This window comes from Martes martes, assembly GCF_963455335.1.
Source record: "Martes martes genome assembly, chromosome: 9".
NCBI classification, from domain to species: Eukaryota; Metazoa; Chordata; class Mammalia; order Carnivora; family Mustelidae; genus Martes; species Martes martes.
This window is the reverse complement of record NC_137896.1, coordinates 20,451,139-20,473,632: the sequence shown is the minus strand read 5'-3', so window position 1 is coordinate 20,473,632 and position 22,494 is coordinate 20,451,139. Positions and strand designations below refer to the sequence as shown.

Sequence of the window (22,494 nt, the reverse complement as noted above, 5' to 3'; positions counted from 1 at the left end):
TAGGTTTGTAGTAGGTTTTGAAATTGGGAACTGTGGGTTCTCCATCTTTGTCCTTTTTTTTTTTTTTTTCCCCAAGTTGTTTTGGCTATTTGGGGCCGCTTGGAATTCAACCTGAATTTGAGGATCAGTTTTTCCATTTTTGCAAAAAAAGGCTGTTGGAATTTTGATACAGATTACATTGAATCTGTAGATTGCTTTGGGTAGCATTGACATTTTAACAATGTTAAATCTTCCTGTCTATGTACCTGAGATGTCTTTCCATGTTTTTAGGTCTTCTTTAATTTTTTCAGCAATGTTTTAAAGTTTGCAGTGTATAAGTCTTTCACTTCCTTGGTTAAATTTATCCCTAGCTTTTATCCTTTTAGATGCTATTGTAAATGGAATTGATTTCTTTTTTTAAAAAGATTTATTTATTTATTTGAGAGAGAAGGAGAGTGGGGGTGGGGAGGAAGGAGGGAGAGGGAGAGAGATAATCCTGAAACAGACTTCCCACTGAGTGAAGAGTCTGATGCAGGGCTCAATCCCAGGACCCCGAGATCATGACCTGAGCCAAAATCAAGAGCTGGTTGCTCTACCAGCTGAGTCACCCAGGTACCCTGTAAATGGAATTGATTTCTTAATTTTCTTTTCAGATTATCCGTTGCTGATATATAAAAACACAACTGATTTTTGTGTGTTGATCTTTTATCCTGCAAATGTTAGCTCTAGTAGTTTTCTTGTGGATTAGTTGGAATTTTCTGTATACAGGGTTATGTCATCTGTGAATAGAGACCATTTTACTTCCTTTCCAATTTGGATCCCTTTTATTTCTTTTTCTTGTCTAATTGCTCTGGCTAGAACCTCCAGTACAATGTTGAATAGCACTGGTGAAAGCCAGCATCCTTGTCTTTTTACTGATCTTAGGGGGAAAGCTTTCACTTTTGTACCATTGAGTTTAATGTTGTGGGTTTTTCATAAATGCCATTTAGCATGTTGAGTAATTTCCTCTCTCTGCCTGGTTTTATGACTATCTTTTATCATGAAAAGGTGTTTGATTTTGTCAAATGCCTTTCTGCATCAAAATGGTTATGTGGGTTTTTAACTTTCATTCTATTAATATGATACATTTCATTGATTTATTTTCTTATGCTTAACTACCCTTGCATTCCTGAGATGAATCTCAATTGGTCATACTGTAGAATCTTTTTTAATATGTTGTTTGGTTTGCTAGTATTTTGTTGAGGATTTTTTATGTATATTCATAAGGTACATTAGTCTGTAATTTTCTTTCCTTGGGATGTATTTCTTTTTTTTTAAGATTTATTTGTTATTTGACGGAGAAAGACGGCAAGAGAGGGAACACAAGCTGGGGGAGTGAGAGAGGAAGAAGCAGGCTTCCCGCCAAGGAGGGAGCCCGATGCAGGGCTCGATCCCAGCGCTCTGGGATCATGACCGGAGCCTAAGGCAGATGCTTAATGACTGAGCCACCCAGGCGCCCCACTTGGGATGTCTTTATCTGATTCTGGTATTAGAACAGTGTTGGCTTCATAGGATAAGTGAGGAAGTGACTTCATTCATTTTTTTACAGCTAACTAATGTCCCATTGTTTGAATATACCACATTTTGTTTACCCATTCATTTGTTGATCAATATTTGCGTTGCTTCTACCTTTTGGTTATTATTAATAGTTAACTCTAAATATTCATGTACTAATTTTTGCATGGACCCGGGTTTTCATTTCTCTTGGCTATACTCCTCACAATGGAATTGCTGGGTCATATGGTATCTTCATGTTTAACCATTTGAGGACCTGGCAAACTGTTTTCTAAAGTAGCTGTGCCATTTTACATTCCCACCAGCAGTGTATGAGGTTTCTAATTTCTCTACATCCTCACCAACACTTGCTTTATTTGACTTTTTTTTTTTTTTACTTTTTTATTCCATCCCTCCCAGTGGATGTGAGGTGGTCCCTCACTATTGTTTGGATTTGCATTTTCCTGATGGCTAATAACGTTGAGCATCTTTTCATCTGTTTATTGGCATTTTTGTGTATTTTCTTTGGAGAAATGCTTATTCAGATATTTTGCCCATTTTTAAATTGTTTTATTATTATTATTACTATTTAGTTGTGAGCGGTTCCTATGTATTCTTTATACTGAATATTATCCTCATGGGTCTGCACCTGCAAAGACTTCCAAAGACTGCCCTCGAGCTCCTGGGCCCTGCTTGGAGCAGCACCCTTTTGCAGAGAGCCCCATGGGCCTTGGCAGTATAAAATGCCCTGTGGGGTCCCCGTGTCACCAGGCAGAGGCTGACACTTGGTCTACAACTGCACCTTGGCCTCCTTCCTTTTCTGTCCTGATTGCCTTTCAACAACTCACCTACACCTGAGCATCATCTCCAGGTCTGCTTTTTTTTTTTTTTTAATATTTTATTTATTTATTTGACAGACAGAGAGCACAAGTAGGCAGAGAGGCAGGCAGAGAGAGGGAAACAGGCTCCAGCTGAGCAGAGAGCCCGACGCGGGGCTTGATCCCAGGACCCTGGGATCACGACCCGAGCCGAAGGCAGAGGCTTAACCCACTGAGCCACCCAGGTGCCCCATCCAGGTCTGCTTTTAAGGGAACTTGACCTTAGAAAGAGTTTGGAATGGTGGAGGAACTAAAAGGAAGTCAGTGTTGCCAGAACTCAAGAATTGCCAGAATGCGGAGATTGGGGGGTATGGTGAAGCTAAAGCCGTAGGCAGAGGCCTGACCACACAGAGCTTTGTGCATCACTGCGAGGGGTGGGTCTTTATCTGGAGAGCCATGGGGTGTCACTGGGTGGTGAAACCATGGCCGGACCTTATCTGACGTTTTGTTAAGGTGCCTCTAGGTTCTGTGTGGAAGACACATGAAAGGGGCCCGAGTGGCTGCAGGGAGACCATGGAGGAGACACGGGACAGCTGTCCAGGGTGTCCAGGGGATCCAGGGGAGAGAGGGTGGAAGCTGGGCTGAAGATAGGGAGTGTGGAGGGAGAGAGAAATGGAAGGTTAGAGAGAGATGGGCTGGTGGATTTCCTGGCTATGGGGAAGTTCAAGGACAACTGCCGGGTTTCCAGCCTGAGCACCTGGAGAGATGCTCAGTGCACAGAGAGGGCGGTGGGGTTGGGAGGGCAGAGTGGGAGTTCCACACGTGAGATGACACTAGTTTACCATCAGCTGCTGGCCCCATCCCATTTCACAGATGGAGCAAGTGAGGCTTGAGGAGTGCAGGGGTTCGCCCGGGGTCCCCCATCATGCTCCAAACAGAAGGGGACGGGACTTTGGGAGTCCTGTTGCTTAGCCGGAGCACTTATTTCCGGGGGGCCCACTGGCTCCAGCCTCAGAAAGCCAGTTTCTTTAGGTGGGAGTTTTTTAGGGTGGGGTTTTGAGGCTGATGGATTTATCCCAGGCTGGAGGCCAGTTCACAGTCCCCAGAGGACAGAATGTCTCTGTTTTATGAGGGCAGCCTGCGCCCTGACTCCAACCAGCCACCCCGTCCGGGTCTGGAGAGCTAACTTGAGGGTGGGAGGGTGGGGTGTGCCCACATCAGAGTGGCCGACAAGTTGGAGGCTTATCTGCGCTCCCAAATTTGCCATTAATCAGACCGGGGTCCAGATCCTGAGCCTTTCCCTCTTTGTCCTGTGACCCCTTTCCTTGTCCTCTGACCTTGGGCAGGGCACCTCCTTCTCGCCCGTCTTCATTCAGTCTTCTCATTTGTAACATGGGGACATCCCAAAGTATGACTTTTGTGCCCTCAGGACTGTAAGAGAATGGATGGATAAAAAAGTACCTTGTAAACTGTAAATTCAACTTCTATTTTGGCTCAGTCTTACCTCTGCGCCAAGCCACCGCCCAGTGGGTTTCTAAGGCTTTGCTCCCTGACCAGACAGTCACCCCTCTGGAGAGGGAAAGAGGCCTGGTATGGAGTTCAGGGATGCAGAGATCTTATCGCTCTGGCCCGGGAGGCTTGATAAACCCATTGTGCAGGTGGAAAAACTGAGAAGCTTAGCTTCAAAGGCAGGGCTCTCTGATTCTAAAGATGAGAAAATTCCTTATCCATTTAGTGACCTGATTGGACAGATAAGCCAGAGGGGAAGCAACCTGCTCAGGGTCATGCGGGCAGTCAGCAGCGGCGGGTAAATGCCACTGGAGGTCCCTGCCTCCCAGGCCTTGCCCCTCCCACCACCCCTTGCCCACCAACCCCTCAAGCATGAGAAGGGAGCTCCCATCATGGTGAGCTAGATGTAGTCATGTCACTGGCAGACTTTCCACCAGCACGGAGAGACCCTGCACCTCCGCTCCCCCAAGAGGCCTCTGAGGGGCTGAGGCTTCACTGACACAAAGCTCTGTGGTCACTCGTGGGACGGCTCCTGGGGGAGACCACACGCCACTCCCCCACCATGGCAGGTTAGGGCAGAAGTCAGTTAATCAGAAAACTAATTAAGAAGTCCACACGATTCAAAGAGTGGAACATTCTTTTGGAATCTCTTCGTGGCCTCTGGAGAAATTTCTTCCTTGATCTGCTGGATGGCGAAAGCAGGGGCCGGGGGGCTGGCGCCAGAGTACAATGCTAGATACCACTCCTCGAGCACTTAGTATGCTCCAGGCACCTTTCCCAGGGGTTTCCACATCAGAACTCACTTAGCACTGACAGCGAGGCTTTGAGATCTGATTATCCTCATTGTACAGGGAAAGAAACCAAGGCACAGAAAGGTAGCACCACCTGGCCAAGGATGCACAGCCCTTGAGGCACAGAGCCCGGGCGGAAATCTGGTCTGTCCAGCTCCGGAGCCACGTGACTGACCACTTTGCCACACTGGCTCGCGGGCTACGGGAGACCGGAGGTGCTGCGCGCAGAGGGCCAAGACCAGCCCAGCAGAAGCGGCTGGGGTACACAGCAGCGGCCAGGCTCAGCACGATTTCTGAGGGGACAAAGCCTGTGGCCAGTGCAGAAGCAGCAATCAGCCCAAACTGTCCCAAGACGAGTCCAAAATGTCAGCGTGGCCCCAAGTCCTGACTCTGCCACTTGCTGCGTGGCACATCAAGTGTCTGTTTCCTCCTCATTAAGATGGAGTGAACTTGGTATTGGCCTCAAAGGACTGTTGTGAAAGATCCAGGGAGCCCTGGAAAGCGTCTACTGTGCTTAGTCCCGAGCTAGGCACAAAGAAATTGCAGACGAAATGTTAGCTATTGATATTATTATTTATTATTTGTATATATCATCGTTCATCATTAGATTCCATTCCTGCATCCCCTCTCCCCACCATGCACTGCTGGATGTAGACAGGATGTTGGGGTTTGGCTCTTTTTAGAGACAGAGGGATGCACAAGATGGCTTTGGGGAGGCCTCCCTTGCAAGGATTCCGGAGCCACCCATCCCCCTCCCCGTCCCCCCCCCTCCCTTGCAGCGTCTGTATTCTCCTCTCTCCAAAGTTAGTTTCCATCCTTGCACCCCAGGTGCCCTGGCTCCCTGCCAGTGGTCCCCACTGGTTGGATGCCGTTGCTATAGCAACAGCATTTTAAGAGCCTTCAGCCCCCCTCTGAGGCAACAGGCATGGATGGAGGTGGGCTCAGCAACCGCCTCCTGCATCCTCTGGCCAGTGTGGACGGAAGGCAGGAGAGTGGAACGCAAGAATGAGAGCTGGTCTGGGCTGGGGGGCCAGCCCAGCTCAGACCCCGGCTCCAAGTGTTGCCCCACCATACCCCACCTCACCTTGTCACAGGAGAAACACCTGAGCTCTTGATGACAAAGGCAGATTCTAGCCCTGCCTTGGCTCCAAGGCCCTGATTTTAATTATCTGGGTGGGACCCCCTAGGAAGCTGCCTTTGATCAGCTCTGCTCAAGGCTCTGAGGCAGACAGGCCACAGACCGCACGTGAAAAAAATCTGGAGTCCTAGAAGATTGCTGAAGCCATCTTGGGCATTGAGGTTTGTGTTACTTTCTTTGCTGAGCCGTCTCCAAAGAAATACTCGCCTCGTCCCCCTAGGCACACTCCAGTCCCGCCTCCCTCTCTTTTCAGAGCTGAGCTGAGTGCCCACCCTCTGCCTAGAGTCAGGAAAATTCCAGGGCCAGGCCCCCAGAGGCCACCTTGTTAATGCATTCTAGATGGAGATGGGGGGTTCACCCTTTCCCAGCAAAATGACCTTCAACGGAGGCGCTAGCCAGGGTTACTCCGGGTGATGTGAAAGCCTCACAGTCTTCTAGATACTCAATAAGAGGGGCACCTGGGTGGCTCAGTGGGTTAAGCCCCTGCTTTCAGCTCAGGTCATGATCTCAGAGTCCTGGGATCAAGCCCTGCACCAGGCTCTCTGCTCAGCAGGGAGCCTGCTTCCCTCTCTCTCTCTCTGCCTTCCTCTCTGCCTACTTGTGACCTCTCTCTCTCTGTGTGTGTCAAATAAATAAATAGAATCCTTAGATACTCGAGAAGGGACAGGCAGGGCTAGGTAGAGAGAGATAGGTAGGGAGCTACGTGATTAGGCTCACAGAAATCCCAGATATGCTGATTAGGCTCACAGAAATCCCAGATATGCTGAGGCCTAACAAAACCAGAAATAAGGGAACAAAGCAGACTATCCTGCCCTGGGCGTCAGAGGTGGGGAATCTTTTTATGACAGTCACATTGTGACCAGCAAAGAATAACTTGGCCCCAAAGAAGAAGTAAGCTATTCAAGATGTTATCACCAGTCCTTACTCAAACCAAGACAGCACAAGAGTGATAAGGCCACAGGCCCCCTGATCAGTCCTAAATAAAAGAGTGTCAGTGGGGGCCCAGGTCGGCCTCCCTGTCAGGACCCTTCTCACTCCTGAGAGTCTTCGGTCCGTGTTCTTGTTTAGTAAAACTCCATCGCTTTACTCTCTCCTTTGTCCCCGCGATTCATTCTTCAACTCCGTGGGACAAGAACCTTACTCTCCTGCTTCACCGTGAGATCAGAGGGGCCTGTCCCCCTGCTGGATGGACACGTGGTCTCCCCACTCTCACCCACCCCAACCACCAGCACGATGCTAAGACACTGGGCACCAGAAGCGGTGCCTAAAGAGGTGGGGGGGGGGTGGGGACCCGGGGTGGGGGGAGTAGAATTCATAGAGTCTGCAATGGTTGTGGGGAGAGGAGAAGACAGAACATCAGAGGGGGAGAGGGGTTCCTGGAGGGTGAGAGGATGGCCTTGTCGGTGGGAGGAGCCCTTGAGAGAGAGAGCACGAGCTTCCCCTGCCCTTCCTCCTTCTGGGATTCACTTTGCCCCAGGCCGGCCCAGAGAATAAACAGTCAGCGGGCACTGATTCATTTGACAACACACCCTTTATTCCCCTCCCACACTCACATCCCTTCTCCTCCACCACTGGTTCCTGAAATCACAGCCAAATAAACAGGCACCGGGATCCCCGTCCCGGATCAGAAGCCGTGCCCGAATCCCCCCACTTCTGGCAACCGTGTCCCGTGGGCCCCCAGGGGAAGCTTATGCACCCCGGCACTCCCGGTGGGTGTCTGGCTTGCCTAAGACTGACCTCTGGAAGGGTCTGTACCAACAGCTCTTTCCACCACGGGCCCCAGGGGTTGTGGAGTCGGTCCTGGGCTCCACCGTGTCCCGCCTTGCCCTCCATTCTCACTCTGCTGATGGTGAGTCACGTCTTCCTAGAGGTTTCTGGAGCAGGGAACAGGTTCAGCCCCTTGCCCTCTCCCAGCGTGGGCCAAACACACAGTGAGTGCTCACGAGCCCCAGCCAGGGCTCCGCAGCTCCCTCCTGTCGCTGGGTCCCTCCCCAGCCGCTCTCTGGGGCCCAGTGACATTGCTGGAGGTCCTAGCTAGAGGGAGGCAGGGGGACTCGTCTGGGGTGAGTCCTCCAGAGACGTCTGTGAGTCTGTCCCCTCTGAGGAGAAGCTGCCCCCCGTGGGGTGGGGGGTCTCACCCTGCCTGGGGAGTCGCTGCCGGGAGAAGAGGGGGTCAAAGAAGGGCTCAGGGGCTGGAAACCGAAAGGGCTCCTGGGGGCCTTTGCCTTCCTCAGCCTCTACGGGCCGGCCAGCTTCCTGGGGCAGAAAGCCCGCCTGCACATTTCTGTTCTGTCCCTCTCTGGGGGCCCGAGGCCAACAGGGATTTGGTAAACGGTCCAGGCCCGGTAAGTCCGAAGCGGGCAGGCCCCACCTTCCCCTGGAAGCGACATCTCCATTCGGACCCTGGCCCTTGGCAGCTGCCCTTCTGAGTTCTGGGGGTGCTGAGCGGGCCTTGGGCCCCTCTGGGCATGGGCAGTGGGCCAGGGCCTTCTTCAGAAGGGTCTGGATCTCCTCGTGTCTCACCCGGGCCTCCTCCCACAGGTCCTGGCCCAGGCCCTCCTGGCTCAGGGAGGCCACCTGCAGCCCCATGGCCGTGAGCTTCTCTGCGGGGAACTCCGAGGCCAGGCGCTGCCGGTAGTGGTTGAGGCGGCGCTGGTCTCCAGGGCTGGCCCTCTGAGCCTTGCCCAGCCTGAGCTGCCTCATCAGGTCCTGGCAGTCTGTGTGAAACCAGATCATCTGGGGGCGACAAGAGAGGGAGGTGGGGTTTAGTCTAGGAGCAGGACATGAGGACAGGGAGGCCCATCTCCAAGCAGAGAGGAAGTACGGCTGGGTTGAAGTCATAAGAAGCGCCCAGTCAATGTCCTGGCCTCCTCCGCGTGGCCCTGAGTGTCTCTGCTGCCAGTGAAGACAACGGGTCCCCTCTCTTTCCTGAGGTAAACACACCTGCCATCAGCAAACGGTCCTCAGCCCCCTTCGGAGCCTCAGGCATGATGGTCTCCTCCCCTCGGGGGCCCACAAAGACTCACCCCTTGCTGGGGCTCTGCCTTTCCTTCTCAAGAAGGGGAGGTGGTACTGGAGGATCATTTGGGTTCTCGGATTGTGGAAACACTGTCTTCACCCATTCTGAGTGGCACGGAGGGAGGCATCTCATGGGTATTTATTGAGCACCGACTGTTTGCCAAGCTCTGCGTAGCTCATGTATGATTGCACCGAACGGTACCAGCAGCCCATTTTACAGAGGGGGAAACCAAGTCTCAGACACATGAAATCACTTGCCCCAGGTCTCGTGGCAAACAGGAGAGGGCTGGGACTTGAACTCAGGTGTGTCCAGCTTTCCACAGAGTTATCTTCCAAGCCGGTCCTTGCACGAGGGAAACTGGTCCAGCCGGGGAGAGACCACCAGCGACCCAGGCCTGGGGGGGCCCCCCACTCAGCTGGGCCTCTGCCTCATTTTGGGATTCTGCTGTCCCTACTTCACCCACAAAATGTCTGCAGGCTGCAAAGGAGCCAACACGTTCCCAGCAGCTCGTGAAAAACATAATCTTTCTCTCCATTAATTTAGAAGCCGACAGCGAGCTGTTAGCTGTGGGGATTGGAGAACCGTTTTCTCCAAGGAAACCATCTTTCCGCGGATTAAGGGAACTTGTCTTTAGATAAATGGCTTCATATTCGCGGCAGCACACGGAGCTCATGGCTGGGAAAGGGCTCCATAACTCTCTGTTAGCGGCACAATTGTTTTATTATTATTTAGTGCCAAAGCTGCCGGACGCACGCTCTCAGCCTGGGGCTGAGCCCAGCCCAGGGCTGTCTTGTCTGTCAGTCCGCCCGGCTGGGACTCCATCTTCCAGGCTGGGCTGGGCAGGGATGGGCAGCCCCTTAGCCATCATCTTACCAACCCTTGGGTGTGTGGATTAGGATTCAGGCCCAGAGAGGAGCACGGGCCTGCCCAGGTCAAACAGTGAGATGGCCATGGTAGGATTCCAAGTCAGGCTCCCACCTCCTGTAGGATTTCCAGGCCTGGGGGGGTGGGGCAGGGAGAGCTCTATCTTCCCACACGCCCCCCTCCCCCCAGTCTTCCTTCCTCCGCCTCACTCCTCACTCTCCCTCCACTTGACCCCCATGGGGGCCGACCCTGCCCCAGGCACGTGGGAAGGATGAGGACACGGTCCTAGGGCTCACCTCCCCGGTGATGAAGCCACAGGATCATTCCAGATCACAGTGAGCACCGTGAAATGAGACAAACAGGGTGACCAGAGAGACGGGCGGGGGAGGGGGGCAGACAGCCAGGCGGGGTTGGGGGGGGCGGCATGTGAGCTGAGCGCTGAAGACAAGAAACCAGCAGGTCTCGAGGAAGAGCGAGTGAGAAGGCACAGAGTCGCCGCGAGTCTGCTCTACGGGGCTGATCTGGGCTGAAATTAGTAAGCAAGGGAGAGAAGCTGCCAGGTGCCCTCAACCCATGAGGCATTACCACCGCTCCTACTGCTACTAATGATGATCATATCGGAGCCGATAATAATAATACCAAATTAGAATATAGCCCCGGGGTGGGAGGGGGAAGGGTTACTTACATTTCATTTCCTCCTCTCACTACCCAGCGAGGCTGGCCCCCGAGCTGGGGGACCTGGGTTGGAATCTCAGCTCTGCCACTTCCCCCTGTGTGACCCTGGAGGAGTTGTTTGACTTCTCTGTGTTTCCTCATGCATAAAATGGGCATAATCATAGCACCTGCCTCCGACGGTGGGTGTGACAATAAGATGACAAGTGAATGATGAACAGGGCCGCCATGGAATAGGAACTACAGAGGCACTGGTTAGGATCACTGTTATGATCATTATTCCTGACAAGGAGCTGAGACCCGGAGCAGTAGAGACCGTCACTGAGGTCACACGGCCTGTGAGGACCGAAGCTGTCCCTGACTCTGAGCCTCAGATGCGGCCACTGCTTGGCTCTCTCCTGTCAGCTGGGAGGAGGTCCCTTTGGTGCCACTGACCACATCCTTTGCCAGCGGCCCCACAGAGACAGAGAGTGGCCTGTCCTCCCTTTGCCCCAGGCGGGACTTGACCAGAGTCCCTCTTGCCACCCTCCAAAGCATCCCGTGTTCTCTGTCTCCAGTGTGCTGGGCCAGCCTGACATCTGGCCCTTCCCACACTCTGTGCGAGGGGGTGAGTCTGAGGGCACTGGGCCTGGGCCAGAACTGTGGGTTCTTGGCCCATCTGGAGGAGCCCGGGCTGTTCCCTTGTCCTCCTAAGCCTAGTTCTCCACCAGGAAAATGAGAGATTTGATTAAATGGATTTGGGAGAGGTGGGATGGGGGGTCTTAAGTCAAATCCTGCTTGGTCACTGGCCCACTGGGGAAACATGAGCGAGACACTTCCGTCTTTGGGCCTCTGTTTACGCATCCGCAGAATGGGAAAATGTTGGCACCCCTCCCTCATAAAGATATGGTGAGATTAGGGGCACCCAGCTGGCTCAGTCAGTAGACCGTGGGACCTGATCTCGGGGTGTGAGTTCGAACCCCACGTTAAGCATAGAACCTACTTTAAAAAAATTAAATTAAAAAAAAAAACAAACAGAGATGATGAGATCAAGTCAAGCAAGGTTTGTGAAACACTTGTTGGAGTGTCTGGCATGGAGTCCACAGTCACTAATGTGGGCTCATCTCGTAATAATCATATCACCATCATCATCATCATCACACCTGATGGAACAGGGGAATCTATTACCACCTGCCCTCGCATCTTTGGAGAAGAACAGAGAGCATCATGAATCCATCTGTGTTTAAATTCCAAATCTTCTTTTCTGCAGCTGTGTGGCCTTACACAAAGCCCTTTCCCTCTTGGGGCCTCAGTTTGCTCATCTGTAGAATGGGACCACTCAACCTTGCTGCACTGGATTACGAATAGATGATGAATGCAAAGCAAAGGAGTTCTTCTTGCCTCCTACCCCAGCACTACCGCACTCCCGTCCCCCAGAGGACCCCTACGCTCTCCTCCCCACTCCTAGCCAAACTCTGGGTTCCTGGCAAGGACTGAGACCTCTGTTCTGAGGGTGCTCAGAGAAGCCTTTCAGGCCCACCTCTTCCAACCGCCCCTCCCTTCCCCAGCTCCCACCATCTGTGCAGGGCAAAGTGAGGCATGGGAAGAAGCACTAGAATGGTGCCGTGAGCTTGCTGTGTGATGTTGGCTAAATGACAACCCTTCTCTGATCCTGTTTTCCCAGCTCTGCAACAGGGGGATGGGGCAAGATCAACGTTCTTGACCTGGTCTGACTACCTGCAGTCGTCATAGTGAGCTACCCCTGGAGACAAAGTCTATGGCTTTGATTGGATTCCAGAAAACACCCGGCACCCTTCCCCTAATCCCAGTGTTGAAGAAGCAGGTGATTTCTGAGTGTCCTCTGAGAGCTGACATTCGGGTCGCTGGGAGGCTGCCGGGTGTAGTGCGACAAGCTGGGGTCAGAGATCAGCCAGGACTGATTTAGGGGGCTAACCTGTCCTCTCCCACTTGGCTTCTCTTCTAGAAAATGCAGGTCATGCTTTCCTCCCACCCTACAGGGTCACAGAAGGAGTCACGCGAAGAGCCCAGGGCTGCACAGGGGCTGCTTGCTGTCCCCACCCCAGCTCGCGGCTGCAGAGGGCGGGGAGGGTCCGTGCAGGCGGCCACAAGGCTCACCTTCTTGCAGAAGAGGTGCAGGTGGAGCAGCGTCTCCAGGTCCGTGCGCTGCCGCTCAGCCGCCATGTAGAAGTGGGTCAGCTTCGCCTGGAAGGCCCGCTGGGTGGAAGCGAAGGCTGCCAGCTCCGGGAACTCTGCTCCTCCCGCCGCGTTGCTTCCTCTGGCTGCGGCTCCCAGCTCGGCCGCCTGCTTGGACAGCTCCAGGCCACGGCGGTACTGGGCCTGAGCAGGGAGAGGAGGGAATCCACTCAGCTCCTGTCCTAGCCGAGGCCTCCTCTGGAGGTCAGGAACCTCCACTGTCCGGCCGCTGGGTGGTGACACTTGCCAGACCTCTGTTGCCTCATCTGTAAAACGGGGCCAGGCCTCTGCCTCAGCAGCCCACTTAGGGTCATCTCCTTCTGGAAAACTTCCCTGAGCCAGGGTCTGGGTTTGGGGCTCTTGCAGCATGTCCCCACATGTTTCCCCCAGTCCCTGCTGGCCTAGGAACTCCCTGAGAACTGAAAGGGGCTGAACTAGGGTCCAGTACATCAAGGATGCAAACTCCTTGCCCCGACCTCTGAGCCTGACTGAATAGGTCTTGAGTGGGACCCTGGAATCTGCATTTAATGAAATCTTCCAGGGATTCTGAGAGAGGTTTTTTTGGTCTAGGGGTGATCCTGGAAGGCTCCCTGGAGGAGATAGCATCTAAGCTGAACCCTTCGTGATCTCAGCGGGTCTTCTTACTATCTCTGGGAGTTTCATTGTGCTCTCCAACCTCCACACCTTTGCCCCAGCCATGCCCTCCTACTCCACTGCCCTCTCCATATGCCCTGGTCCCACTCCCAGTCTTAGGAACGCACTGCAGCCTGGAGAAAGAAGTCCTCAAACTCCACATGTGCCTTCTCCACGGTCTCCAAGCTTCTGTCTTTGGGGGTCAGCACTTGTAGGCACCGGCTCCCCTCCTGCTCCATCCAGTTGCTGACCTAGGGCAGGGGAGGGAGGTTTGGACATGGTGGGGGTACCTAGGGGATGTCTCTCAGCCAGTTCCCCAACTCCCTTGAAGATGGGGATCTTCTCGTCCTCAGTTGTTCAGTGGCTGGACCCGTGCCCACTGGCCTAGACTGACACCTTCCCAGGTCTGGGCAGGAGTGATAGCTTGGGGAGGGTGGGTGCATTGTCACGAGCTTCAGATACCTGAAGGGAAAGAGTGCCTGGGTGGTTCAGTCAGTTAAGTGTTTACCCCTGGCTCAGGTCATGATCACATAGTCCCAGGATCGAGCCCTGCCTCGGGCACCCTGTTAGGCAGAGAATCTGCTTCTCCTTCTTCCTTTGCCTGTCCCCCTGCTCCTTCTCTTTTGCTAACTCTCTCTCTTGCTCAAATAAATTAAGTTAAATTAATTACATTAAATTAAATTAAATCAAAACAAATACCTGAAGGGGAGAGTACTCCCCGAAGGGGACCCCAGAGGGCATCTGGCCTGGCCAGCATCATGCACACTTGTCTGAACCAAGTCACAGGGTAGCAAATTTCGCGTAGTCTAACCACTAGCTGCCACTAATCATAAAAGAGGCAGCCTTGAGAGTAGTGAGCTTCCCATCCCCAAGGGTGTACAAACAGTGCCAGAGGAAAAGCTGCCTTCTTAGAGTAAGGTGCATGGGTGCTATAAGTAAGGTGCTATGAACTCAGTGTATCGACTGGGCAAGTCACTTCCCCTTTCTGGGCCTCAACTTATTCAGGGGCAAAATGGGGCAGACATGAGGAATCAGTAAGGGACAGCGGCTCTCAAACCCATGAGCAAAAGTCCCCTTCTCACTCTGGGATGCCTTCAAGAGTATGTATTCACTCATTTTATCCTCAAAAAGCCCAGCACGGGGACGCCTGGGTGGCTCAGTTGGTTGGGCGGCTGCCTTCGGCTCGGGTCGTGATCTCAGCGTCCTGGGATCGAGTCCCACATCGGGCTCCTTGCTCGGCGGGGAGCCTGCTTCTCCCTCTGCCTCTGCCTGCCACTCTGTCTGCCTGTGCTCACTCGCTCTCTCTCTCTGACAAATAAATAAATTAAAAAAAAAAAAAAGCCCAGCACGGCAGGCACTAACATTATTCCCCACTGAACAGATGGGGAAACTGAGGCAGCGAACAGTGAAATAACCTGCCTGGGGTCATAATCAGTGGCTGGAGCCAGGATTAGCGCCCACGCTGCCTGCATGCTCCACAGCTCCAGCCTGGAGGGGTGCACTGGCTCGAGAACCTGGCAGTCAGAGCAGCGATGCCAGGGGCAGGCTCCGGGATCCCCAGGTGTGTGACCACGGGCAGGTGATGTCATGTCTCCCAGCCTCCGCATCCTCATCGATGAGTGGGAGGAATCCCGCCATCCTCCCATGTCACTGGCAAGGGATAGGGTGGAAAATCCTGGTAGATGCAGAGGTTCCGGCCCAGGGCTTGGCGGGGTAAGTAGGGCTTTGGGGGGGGTTATGTCTTTACCCGTCCGGCACCTAGAGAATGCCATGTCACGGCCATGTCACCGGAGGCCTGCCTGGCATTGAAGAATGGCCAGCCTTGTGTCCTTACACCAGAGCAGAGAGCCTGCTGGGGCAGGACCTGGGGCAGGGTTTTCTCTGCAGGGAAGCCAGCCTCCCCTTTCACCTGGAGGATGGCAGCTTCCAGACGGCCCAAGCGGATCCGGAGCTCCAGCCTCCCCAGGAGATGGTTAGATGCGCTGACTAGGACATGCAGCCGCTCATCCACGAGGCCGTACAAGGCAACAGCTTCAGCCAGATGGCTCCTGGGAGGCGGAAGAGGGGGAGAGAGGGCCCCAGATGTTCCTCCCCACCAGTACTCCCGCCCAGCAGCAACCCCCTGCAACCCCCCACCAATTCCGTGGTTCTGGCCTGGGGATTCCAGCTGCTGAGTTGCTGTGTGACCTTGGACAGGTCCCTATACCTCTCTGGACCTCAGACTTGGCCTTCCAAGGGACTGGGAAGACCAGAGGACACAGCAGGAAAGCAAATGACACCCCCCCTCTTCCCCGGGAGGGTATGAAGTGAGCTGGACAGATCTGGGTTCAAATCTTCACACCCACCCGGAGCCAGCTGAATCAGACTCTGAGTGTGCGGCATGGACATCAGTGCTTTCTAAAGCTTCTTGGACAGTTCCGGGGGCAGCGAAGGCTGAGAACCAGCCCTCACACACTCAAACCTCTTAACACAGTGCCCGGCACACAGTGTGGGTTAACGCTTATTACTTCTATTGTAAAGATGGTGAGGGGCCGTAACACACCCTTGTAGCCCAGCCTCCATTTTACAGATGGGAAAACTGCGGTCCAGACAGAGGAACAGACTCTCATGCATGGCATTCTGTACCGAAACCTGGTGTGCAGCTTTTTAAATATTGTCAAAGCCAGTAAGACATAAGTGAAGGGACACAGACGGGAGTGAGGTGTGGTAACACTGCGGCGAGGGGAGGAACACCCCTCAAATCCTACCCCACCCTCCTCTGCCCTATGGGGTCTTAACTTGAGAAGGAAAAAGGAAAAAATGCTTTGGAAGGAAAGCCTGCTCTCCTTGCTCTGGGCCTCCTCAACGGATGGCAGCTTCCCACAGATCGCTGTCTTCCAGGAGGGGCTGAGGGCCTAGAGTCGGTGGTGCTCAGGCTGGAAAATACCAGCCTGCCTGGAGGGACAGAGATGAAGGGGCGGGCGGGTGGGCGGGCCGGGAACTGCAGGGTCCTCCCCGCAGAGCAAACGGGCTCAGCGGCTCATGTGGGACCACAGCGCCCCCTGGTGGAACTCCTGGGAGCCAGCAGTCTGGAGAGGCCCACGGAGGACAGAGGAGCCAGGGAACCAGCTAGGGAGGTGGGGTCACGCTGGAAAGGACAGTGCCAGCCCCACCAGGCCGTGTGAGGGGCAGGGAGATGGCTCCATGTCCAGCACCAAGCTCCATGTCAGCGTGAATCTGTCTGTGGCTGCAGCTCAAGGTGACGGGTTCAGGCTGCCTGGGTTGAAGTGTGAACCCCGGGACAGGTCAGCTGTGTGATCCTGGGAAAGTCACTCAATCTCCCTCTGGGCCTCAGGCCCCTCCGCTGTAAAAGGAGGGTAATGCTAGATTCCACCCAGTGGGAATTAAGCAAGTTAATATTTGCAAAGCCCTTAGGACAGGGCTGTGCTCGTACTAAGTACTATTCAGGTGTTGCTTAAATAAACAAATGATTCTTGGAAGCTTGTGTAAACTTTGTAATTGTGTTTGTTCTAATGGAGATAAAATAGCTCCAATTACTGACGGATTTAATTACTGACTTGCACACCCCACCCCGAAATGTAAGCAAACCAGTACTTTCCAGGAATATGTGTCTGTTGTTTTGTGGCTCTGAGACCACTGATGCTGCCCAGGGTTCCCTGAGCGGGGCTGAGGAGCCCACCAGGGAAGGCGGGCGGTGCCGTTAGAGCATTTCCCTGAGCCTCGGCCTCCCATCAGCCAAATGAGGATGGTACGGCCCTCATGAGGTTCTTCTGGGGAATAAACGAGATGGACCCTTGAAGGGATGCAGCCTAGTGTCTTAGAAAGTCAGAGAAAGTGCTCGAGGGTGACCAGAAACGAGCAGGGGCTGTCCTCGGACACCTACCTCGGCTGAGGAGGGCTGGGGCTGAAGGAGGGGCAGCAGAGAAGGGACGGGGAACTTACCAAAGCCTCAGCCCAGGATATGGGCCCTGCAAATGCCCCCATCCTAGATGTCCTTAGGGCCTGCTTGGTGGGTCCCCAGCTCCAGGCCCCCAGGGCCGGGGAACAAAGGTGGGCGAGGAAAACCCCGGCCATTCGTACCTGACATCAGGGTTGGAGTCCAGCCTACCAGCTTCCTGCCGCAGCTTGGCCAGAGTGGCTCCCCCTTCCCGCTGGAGGCCCAGCAGGCCAGGGTCCCTCAGCACGGCCTCCATCAGCTCCTTGGACTTGCTCAGACACCTGGAGGCCTCCTGTCAGTGTAGGGAGGTAGCCTGAGACTCAATCCCCGCTCTCGCTCTACAGCCTTCCAGGGCTCCCCATGCCCAGATTGTGTCTGACTCCCCCAGTTTGGTATTCAAGGTCCTGCAGAAAGTCTATCCTTTCTATCTCTAAAACATCTCCGCCAGCCATGCTTCCTCTCATCACCATGGCAACCTCACTGGTCCAAGCGCCTCATCTCTGTGGGACACTCAGCCCAGCCTCTTCACTGGTCTCCCTGCGGCTCGCTGGCTCCCTCTGTTCTCCATACGGCAGCTGGAAGGATCTCAGAGGGCCAAGGCGTTCATCCTGCTGCTCAGAACTCTCCGGAGGCTTCCCTGGCAGCTTAGAGTCCCGTCCCAGCCCAACTCCTTGATCCAGCCTCCGTGGGGTCAGAAGATCCTCCCGTTGCTCTCTTCCTCTCCTACCCCGCTCCCGCCGCTCTGTTCTACATCGGCCTCCATGCCCTTCTAGAACATACCAGAACAATCCCCCCTCAGCACCTTGGCACGTATTTGCCCTCCACCTGGAGCCGTCCCCCTCCTGCTCCCATCGCCGGCCCCTTGTCATCCTCAGGAGTCTGCTTAAATACCATCTCTTTACGGAAGCCCTCCCTCTTTCCCTACGGTTCTCGATCTTTCTCGGCATTTGGCACACTTTGTAGCTACATATCCATTTCTTTGTTTGCTTTTTAAAGGACTGCCTCTAGCACTGCACCCACGACACCCTCCAAAGGCAGGGATGAGTCGTTTTGCCCCAGGCTGGGGTCCCCAGGGCGTAGCACACAGCGAGTGGCCTATAAATATTAGTCCGATGAATGAATGAAAAAGGGGGGTGCTGATGCCCAGCCCGCTGTCCTCTTCACTGAGCCCCTTGGTCCGCAGAATCTGGGGTACAGAGGGGCTTCCCCATCCCTTGCGTCTGGCTCACCTGCACCCCTCCAGGGGGCTCGCTTTTCTCGACCTGGTTGATGGAAGCCTTTAGCAAGGAGGCGGCCCGGCGGAGGTCAGCAAGGAAAGGGTCCAACTTCTGCATGATGGAAGACCAGAGTCGGGGTGTCAGCCTGGGCCCCCGAGGAGGGTGCCTGCCCACGCCAGGGGAACCCAGGGCGGGCATCGAGCAATGGTTCTCAAACTTGAGCTGCATCAGAATCACCTGGAGGGATGGTCAAAATCCAGACTGCTGAGCCCCAGTCCTGAGTTCTTTATTGAATTCTTTTGGGTGGGGCCTGAGAAGGTACATCCCTAGTAAGTTCCCAGGTGGTGCTGATGCCGCTGGTCCAGGGACCACACTCTGAGAACCACTGGGGCTGGGAAGGAGAGAGGGAGAGGAAAGAAGACCCAAGGTATCCTCTGGGGGAAGGGGCAGGAGCAGATGTAGAAGGGCGGAGCTAGGGACATCCTCTGCTGGGTCCCCCTTCAGCCCAGCTCCATCACTGACAGGCTGTGAGACTTTGGGCAAGTTGCCTAACCTCTCTGTGCCTCTACTTCCTCCTCTATAAAATGGGATCGCAGTCGTTCCTACCTTACAGGCTTGCAGGAGGATGAAATGGGTTCATGTGGGCGAGGCACTTAGTGTCTTAGCCATCATCATCATTAGTTTTATATTCTGGGCCTATGGGCTAGATTTCATGAAAATAGAGTTCAAAGGCCACTGGATTCATCAGAGGGGATTTGGGGGCCGGTGGGATGAATAGGAAAGGAGATCGTTCAATATATACACCCTTAAGCAGCATTTTTGAATTTTGAACCCACTATGCCTTTTCCAAAATGGGCACAGGTTCAACAGGAGAGAACCCAGGCCCCAAACAAGTAAACAAACCACCGCACGCGACGGTCAGTGGGGACCAGCGGTTCTCACCAGGATGTGATTTCGTCCCCCAGGGGACATCAGGATATGTCTGGAGATGTTTTCGGTTGTCGTAATTTGCGAGGTGCCCCGGTCAGAGTGGGTAGTGGCCAGGGACAGTACAAATCATGCCACAAAGCACAAGAGAGCTCCAGTCTCCGGATAACAAGAATTATCCCGTCCCAAACGTGAACAGTGCCGAGGGTGAACAGTAGGGAAGTCGAGGGCGGCATTTATGGGCACTGGTTTCCGTGCAATTTAAGCCTGGAATCTTCTGTGTGCTGTTGTGCTAGTCCTCCCCCCACCCCGCCACACACCGTCCTGCGTGTCCTCGTGTGTTAAACTGGACATGAAATGCCCCCTCCGGGGTTGTGCTGAGGAGAGGCTGAGGTCATGAGGGGAAGGAGCCCAGTGCGGGCTGTTTCCTGATCTTCCTCTCTCAGAAGGGAACATGTCTGCCTCCCCCGCCAGCCCCTGAGCTCTCTGAGTTGTGCGGGGCCACAGAACGATCAGTTAACAACAGACATAGCTCTGTGCATACACCAGCCCCTCTTCCAAGCTCTTCGCCCGCATTAACTCAATTAATCTTCACAACAGCCCCCTCGGAAACGACTATCTTTACCCACCCCACCCCCCCAATTTTGGACTAAAAGAAAAGGACTCAGAGAAGGTAGGTAATGTACTCAAGGTCACACAGCAGAGCGGGGACTCGAATCCAGGCAGTTTGGGCCCAGAGCCTCAGCTCTTAATCACCACCCTCTGAACCCTCATCATAAACATTTGTTGAATGTCCCGTTTGGAACCTGACAGGGTCGCTGGATCCCTGAAGCAGGAGTGTGAAGGGAGGAAGAGGAGGAGACAGGGTGGGGGGTAGAAGCTGTGAGGGCGGGCACCTGGAAGAATTGCACCCACTCGCTGTGGCAGTAGGGGAGGGAGCCCTCCAGGGCTGGGGGCAGCTGGCTGGGGTCCACGTGGTGGCCGAGACCCTTTAGTGAGGTCACGACCTCTACCTGCAGATCAAAGAAGTCAGTCAGGAGGACTGGAGGATTCCGGGTGGGGACATATGTTTGAGAAGGGCCTGCTAGATCCCTGTCCCACCACAGCTCCACCCGCTGCAGGGAAGGTTGGCCCTGGCTTTAAGAGTTGCTTTCTGGGCCAAGGATCTTCTCTGGGAAGTCTGACAAATCAACATTCAGAATGAGACCCTGGCTAAGGAATGGCAAATCAAAGCACTTAACCTACCCCCTCTCTCAGCCTGTGCCCAGAGCAGACATCACTAATCAATCACAGCGCCAGATCCCTCTAAGCCAGGCTCTTTCCCAGCACAGTACTCCAGGCCATCACACAAACTGATTGAAGCTGACCCTTTTCTTGTAATTTCTTTGGAATCCTTGTACTGTCCTCTGACGACCCACCAAGGTGCTGTCTCCTTCTTGGGGCTGATGAAAAAGGTCACCAAATCTGACAGTGTCCTCTAAGAAATGGAGGAGGGACAAAGTGGCTGCTTCTCCTGGGCACTGAAGATGAACGTTTATGCCAGGCCCAGCTCCAGATACCTAAGTTTGGGATCGGGTGGACTCAATTTTTTTGGACCCATCTGTTCTCCTTGGTACTCCAAGTGTGGTCCACGGACCAGCAGCCTCAGCACCACCTAGCAGCCTCCTAGAGATGCGGAATCCCATGCCCCATCCAGAACTCCTTCATTGGAACCTGCACTTTGACAAAGTCCCCAAGGGATTCGCTGGTCCATAAAAGCATGAAATGCACATCTCCGGCTCACAGTGTGCCTCTTCACCGACGAGGAGAAAGAGGAAAGAGGCCTTTAAAATCATTTCCAGAAACAGGGCAGAGGGCAGGGTGCCCACACTCATGATTGTAATACATGCACTGATTAAAGAAAATGGCAGGGCTCTTTCCTGCAAAGCCCTAAATCATCCCGGTAGCTGAACCGGAGATGCTGAGAGACCCAAGGGAGGGGAAAGCCAGGAAGATCGGGGGCCGCAGTATGCCTTTAGCTTGCTGCGTGGCCTTGGACCTTTCCCCATCTGAAAAGAGGGAGGGGGGGGTCGAGGAGATGAAGCTTTTTAAATAGTCTTTGTGCCATTGCAGGTCTCAGGCATGCGCCAGGAGCTGCTGGCATTGCCAGGAGGGAGAACTGTATGGTTTGGAAGCACCTGTCGGAGAGGCTGGGCCACAGAGTGGTAGCACCCGGCCTTGTACTTGCTGACCTCCACTAGGCTGACCTTGTACTTGTTGTACTTGTTGACCTTCCCTAGCTGCTGAATTCTGCACCCCAGCTCAGTTCAGCCTCCCCCTCACCTGGATGTCAAGCAGTGTCCCCGGCTGGAGAGCAGCCTCCTTGTCCCCCAGGTAGAGCACAGCACCCATGGAGGCTGGGACCAGAGCCTGTCAGAGAGAATCATTTCAGAGGGGCTCTGCCTAGACCTTCACCGAGCCCCCTGCTAAGATTCAGGCAAACAGGGTGGGTGGGGCATGGCGGGGGACACGTAGGTAGGATGTTTGGAGGGTGAGTCATTGGGAGTCAATAGAACAGCAGGTCCAGCCTGTGTTACAAACTTCCTAGATGACCCATCCCCACTGGGCCTCAGTTTCCCCACTATAAAGTGAGGAGGAGAAGGAAGAAGAGGAGATCAGACCATACGCCAACCTTCCACTCCCTCTGTTGCCTAACCCATTGACTTAGGAACCTCTTCCTCCAGCCTCCTGCGCTCATGAGGTTCAGGGGACCTAAGTCTAAGCCGATCAGTGTGCCGCATTCCCCTGGCCATGGAGATTGGTTGGGGGATGGCCACCTGAGCTAAGGAGACAGAAGGAAACTTGCTGGGACCCCTGGGAAGAGAATCTCTCACTCTGTCCTACGGGACTTAAATGAAAGGCCATGGGAAGTGAAAGCTGTTGGGAACCAGACAGCTACCAAGGCAGGGGGCCTGGCTGAGAACAGCGCCCTCCCGGGAGAACCCGGCCAGAAATGCAGAGATAGGAACCAGGCTTTGGAGACAAAATTTGAGCCCCTGAATCAAGCCATACTTGGAAGTTGGATCTAATTTACGGATTGTCAAGTCAAATGAACCAATGAACTCCCTCTCTCTTTAGGCCTCTTTGGGCTGGGATTTCTGTACTGTAATTAAGAGTGTCTGCCTGGGGGCACCCGGGTGGCTCAGTGGGTTGGGGCCTCTGCCTTCGGCTCGGGTCATGATCCCAGGGTCCTGCAATCGAGCCCCACGTCGGGCTCTCTGCTCA

The 22,494-nt window shown here is 54.1% G+C and overlaps 1 protein-coding gene across 1 annotated transcript in view; it reads right to left on the bottom strand.

Moving 5' to 3' along the window:
• Positions 1–7,282: 7,282 nt before the first annotated feature.
• The window catches only part of KIAA1755, a gene marked incomplete at its 5' end in the record, with an annotated part of 39,280 nt that continues 24,068 nt past the window's right edge, over positions 7,283–22,494 (bottom strand). Inside the window, 8 exons of the mRNA XM_080813588.1 lie at positions 7,283–8,504; positions 12,439–12,660; positions 13,278–13,400; positions 15,059–15,197; positions 17,230–17,378; positions 18,316–18,414; positions 20,127–20,243; positions 21,553–21,639. Coding sequence (XP_080669714.1) covers positions 7,803–8,504; positions 12,439–12,660; positions 13,278–13,400; positions 15,059–15,197; positions 17,230–17,378; positions 18,316–18,414; positions 20,127–20,243; positions 21,553–21,639 — 1,638 coding nt within the window. The 3' untranslated portion in view covers positions 7,283–7,802. The remainder of the gene's footprint in view (positions 8,505–12,438; positions 12,661–13,277; positions 13,401–15,058; positions 15,198–17,229; positions 17,379–18,315; positions 18,415–20,126; positions 20,244–21,552; positions 21,640–22,494) is intronic.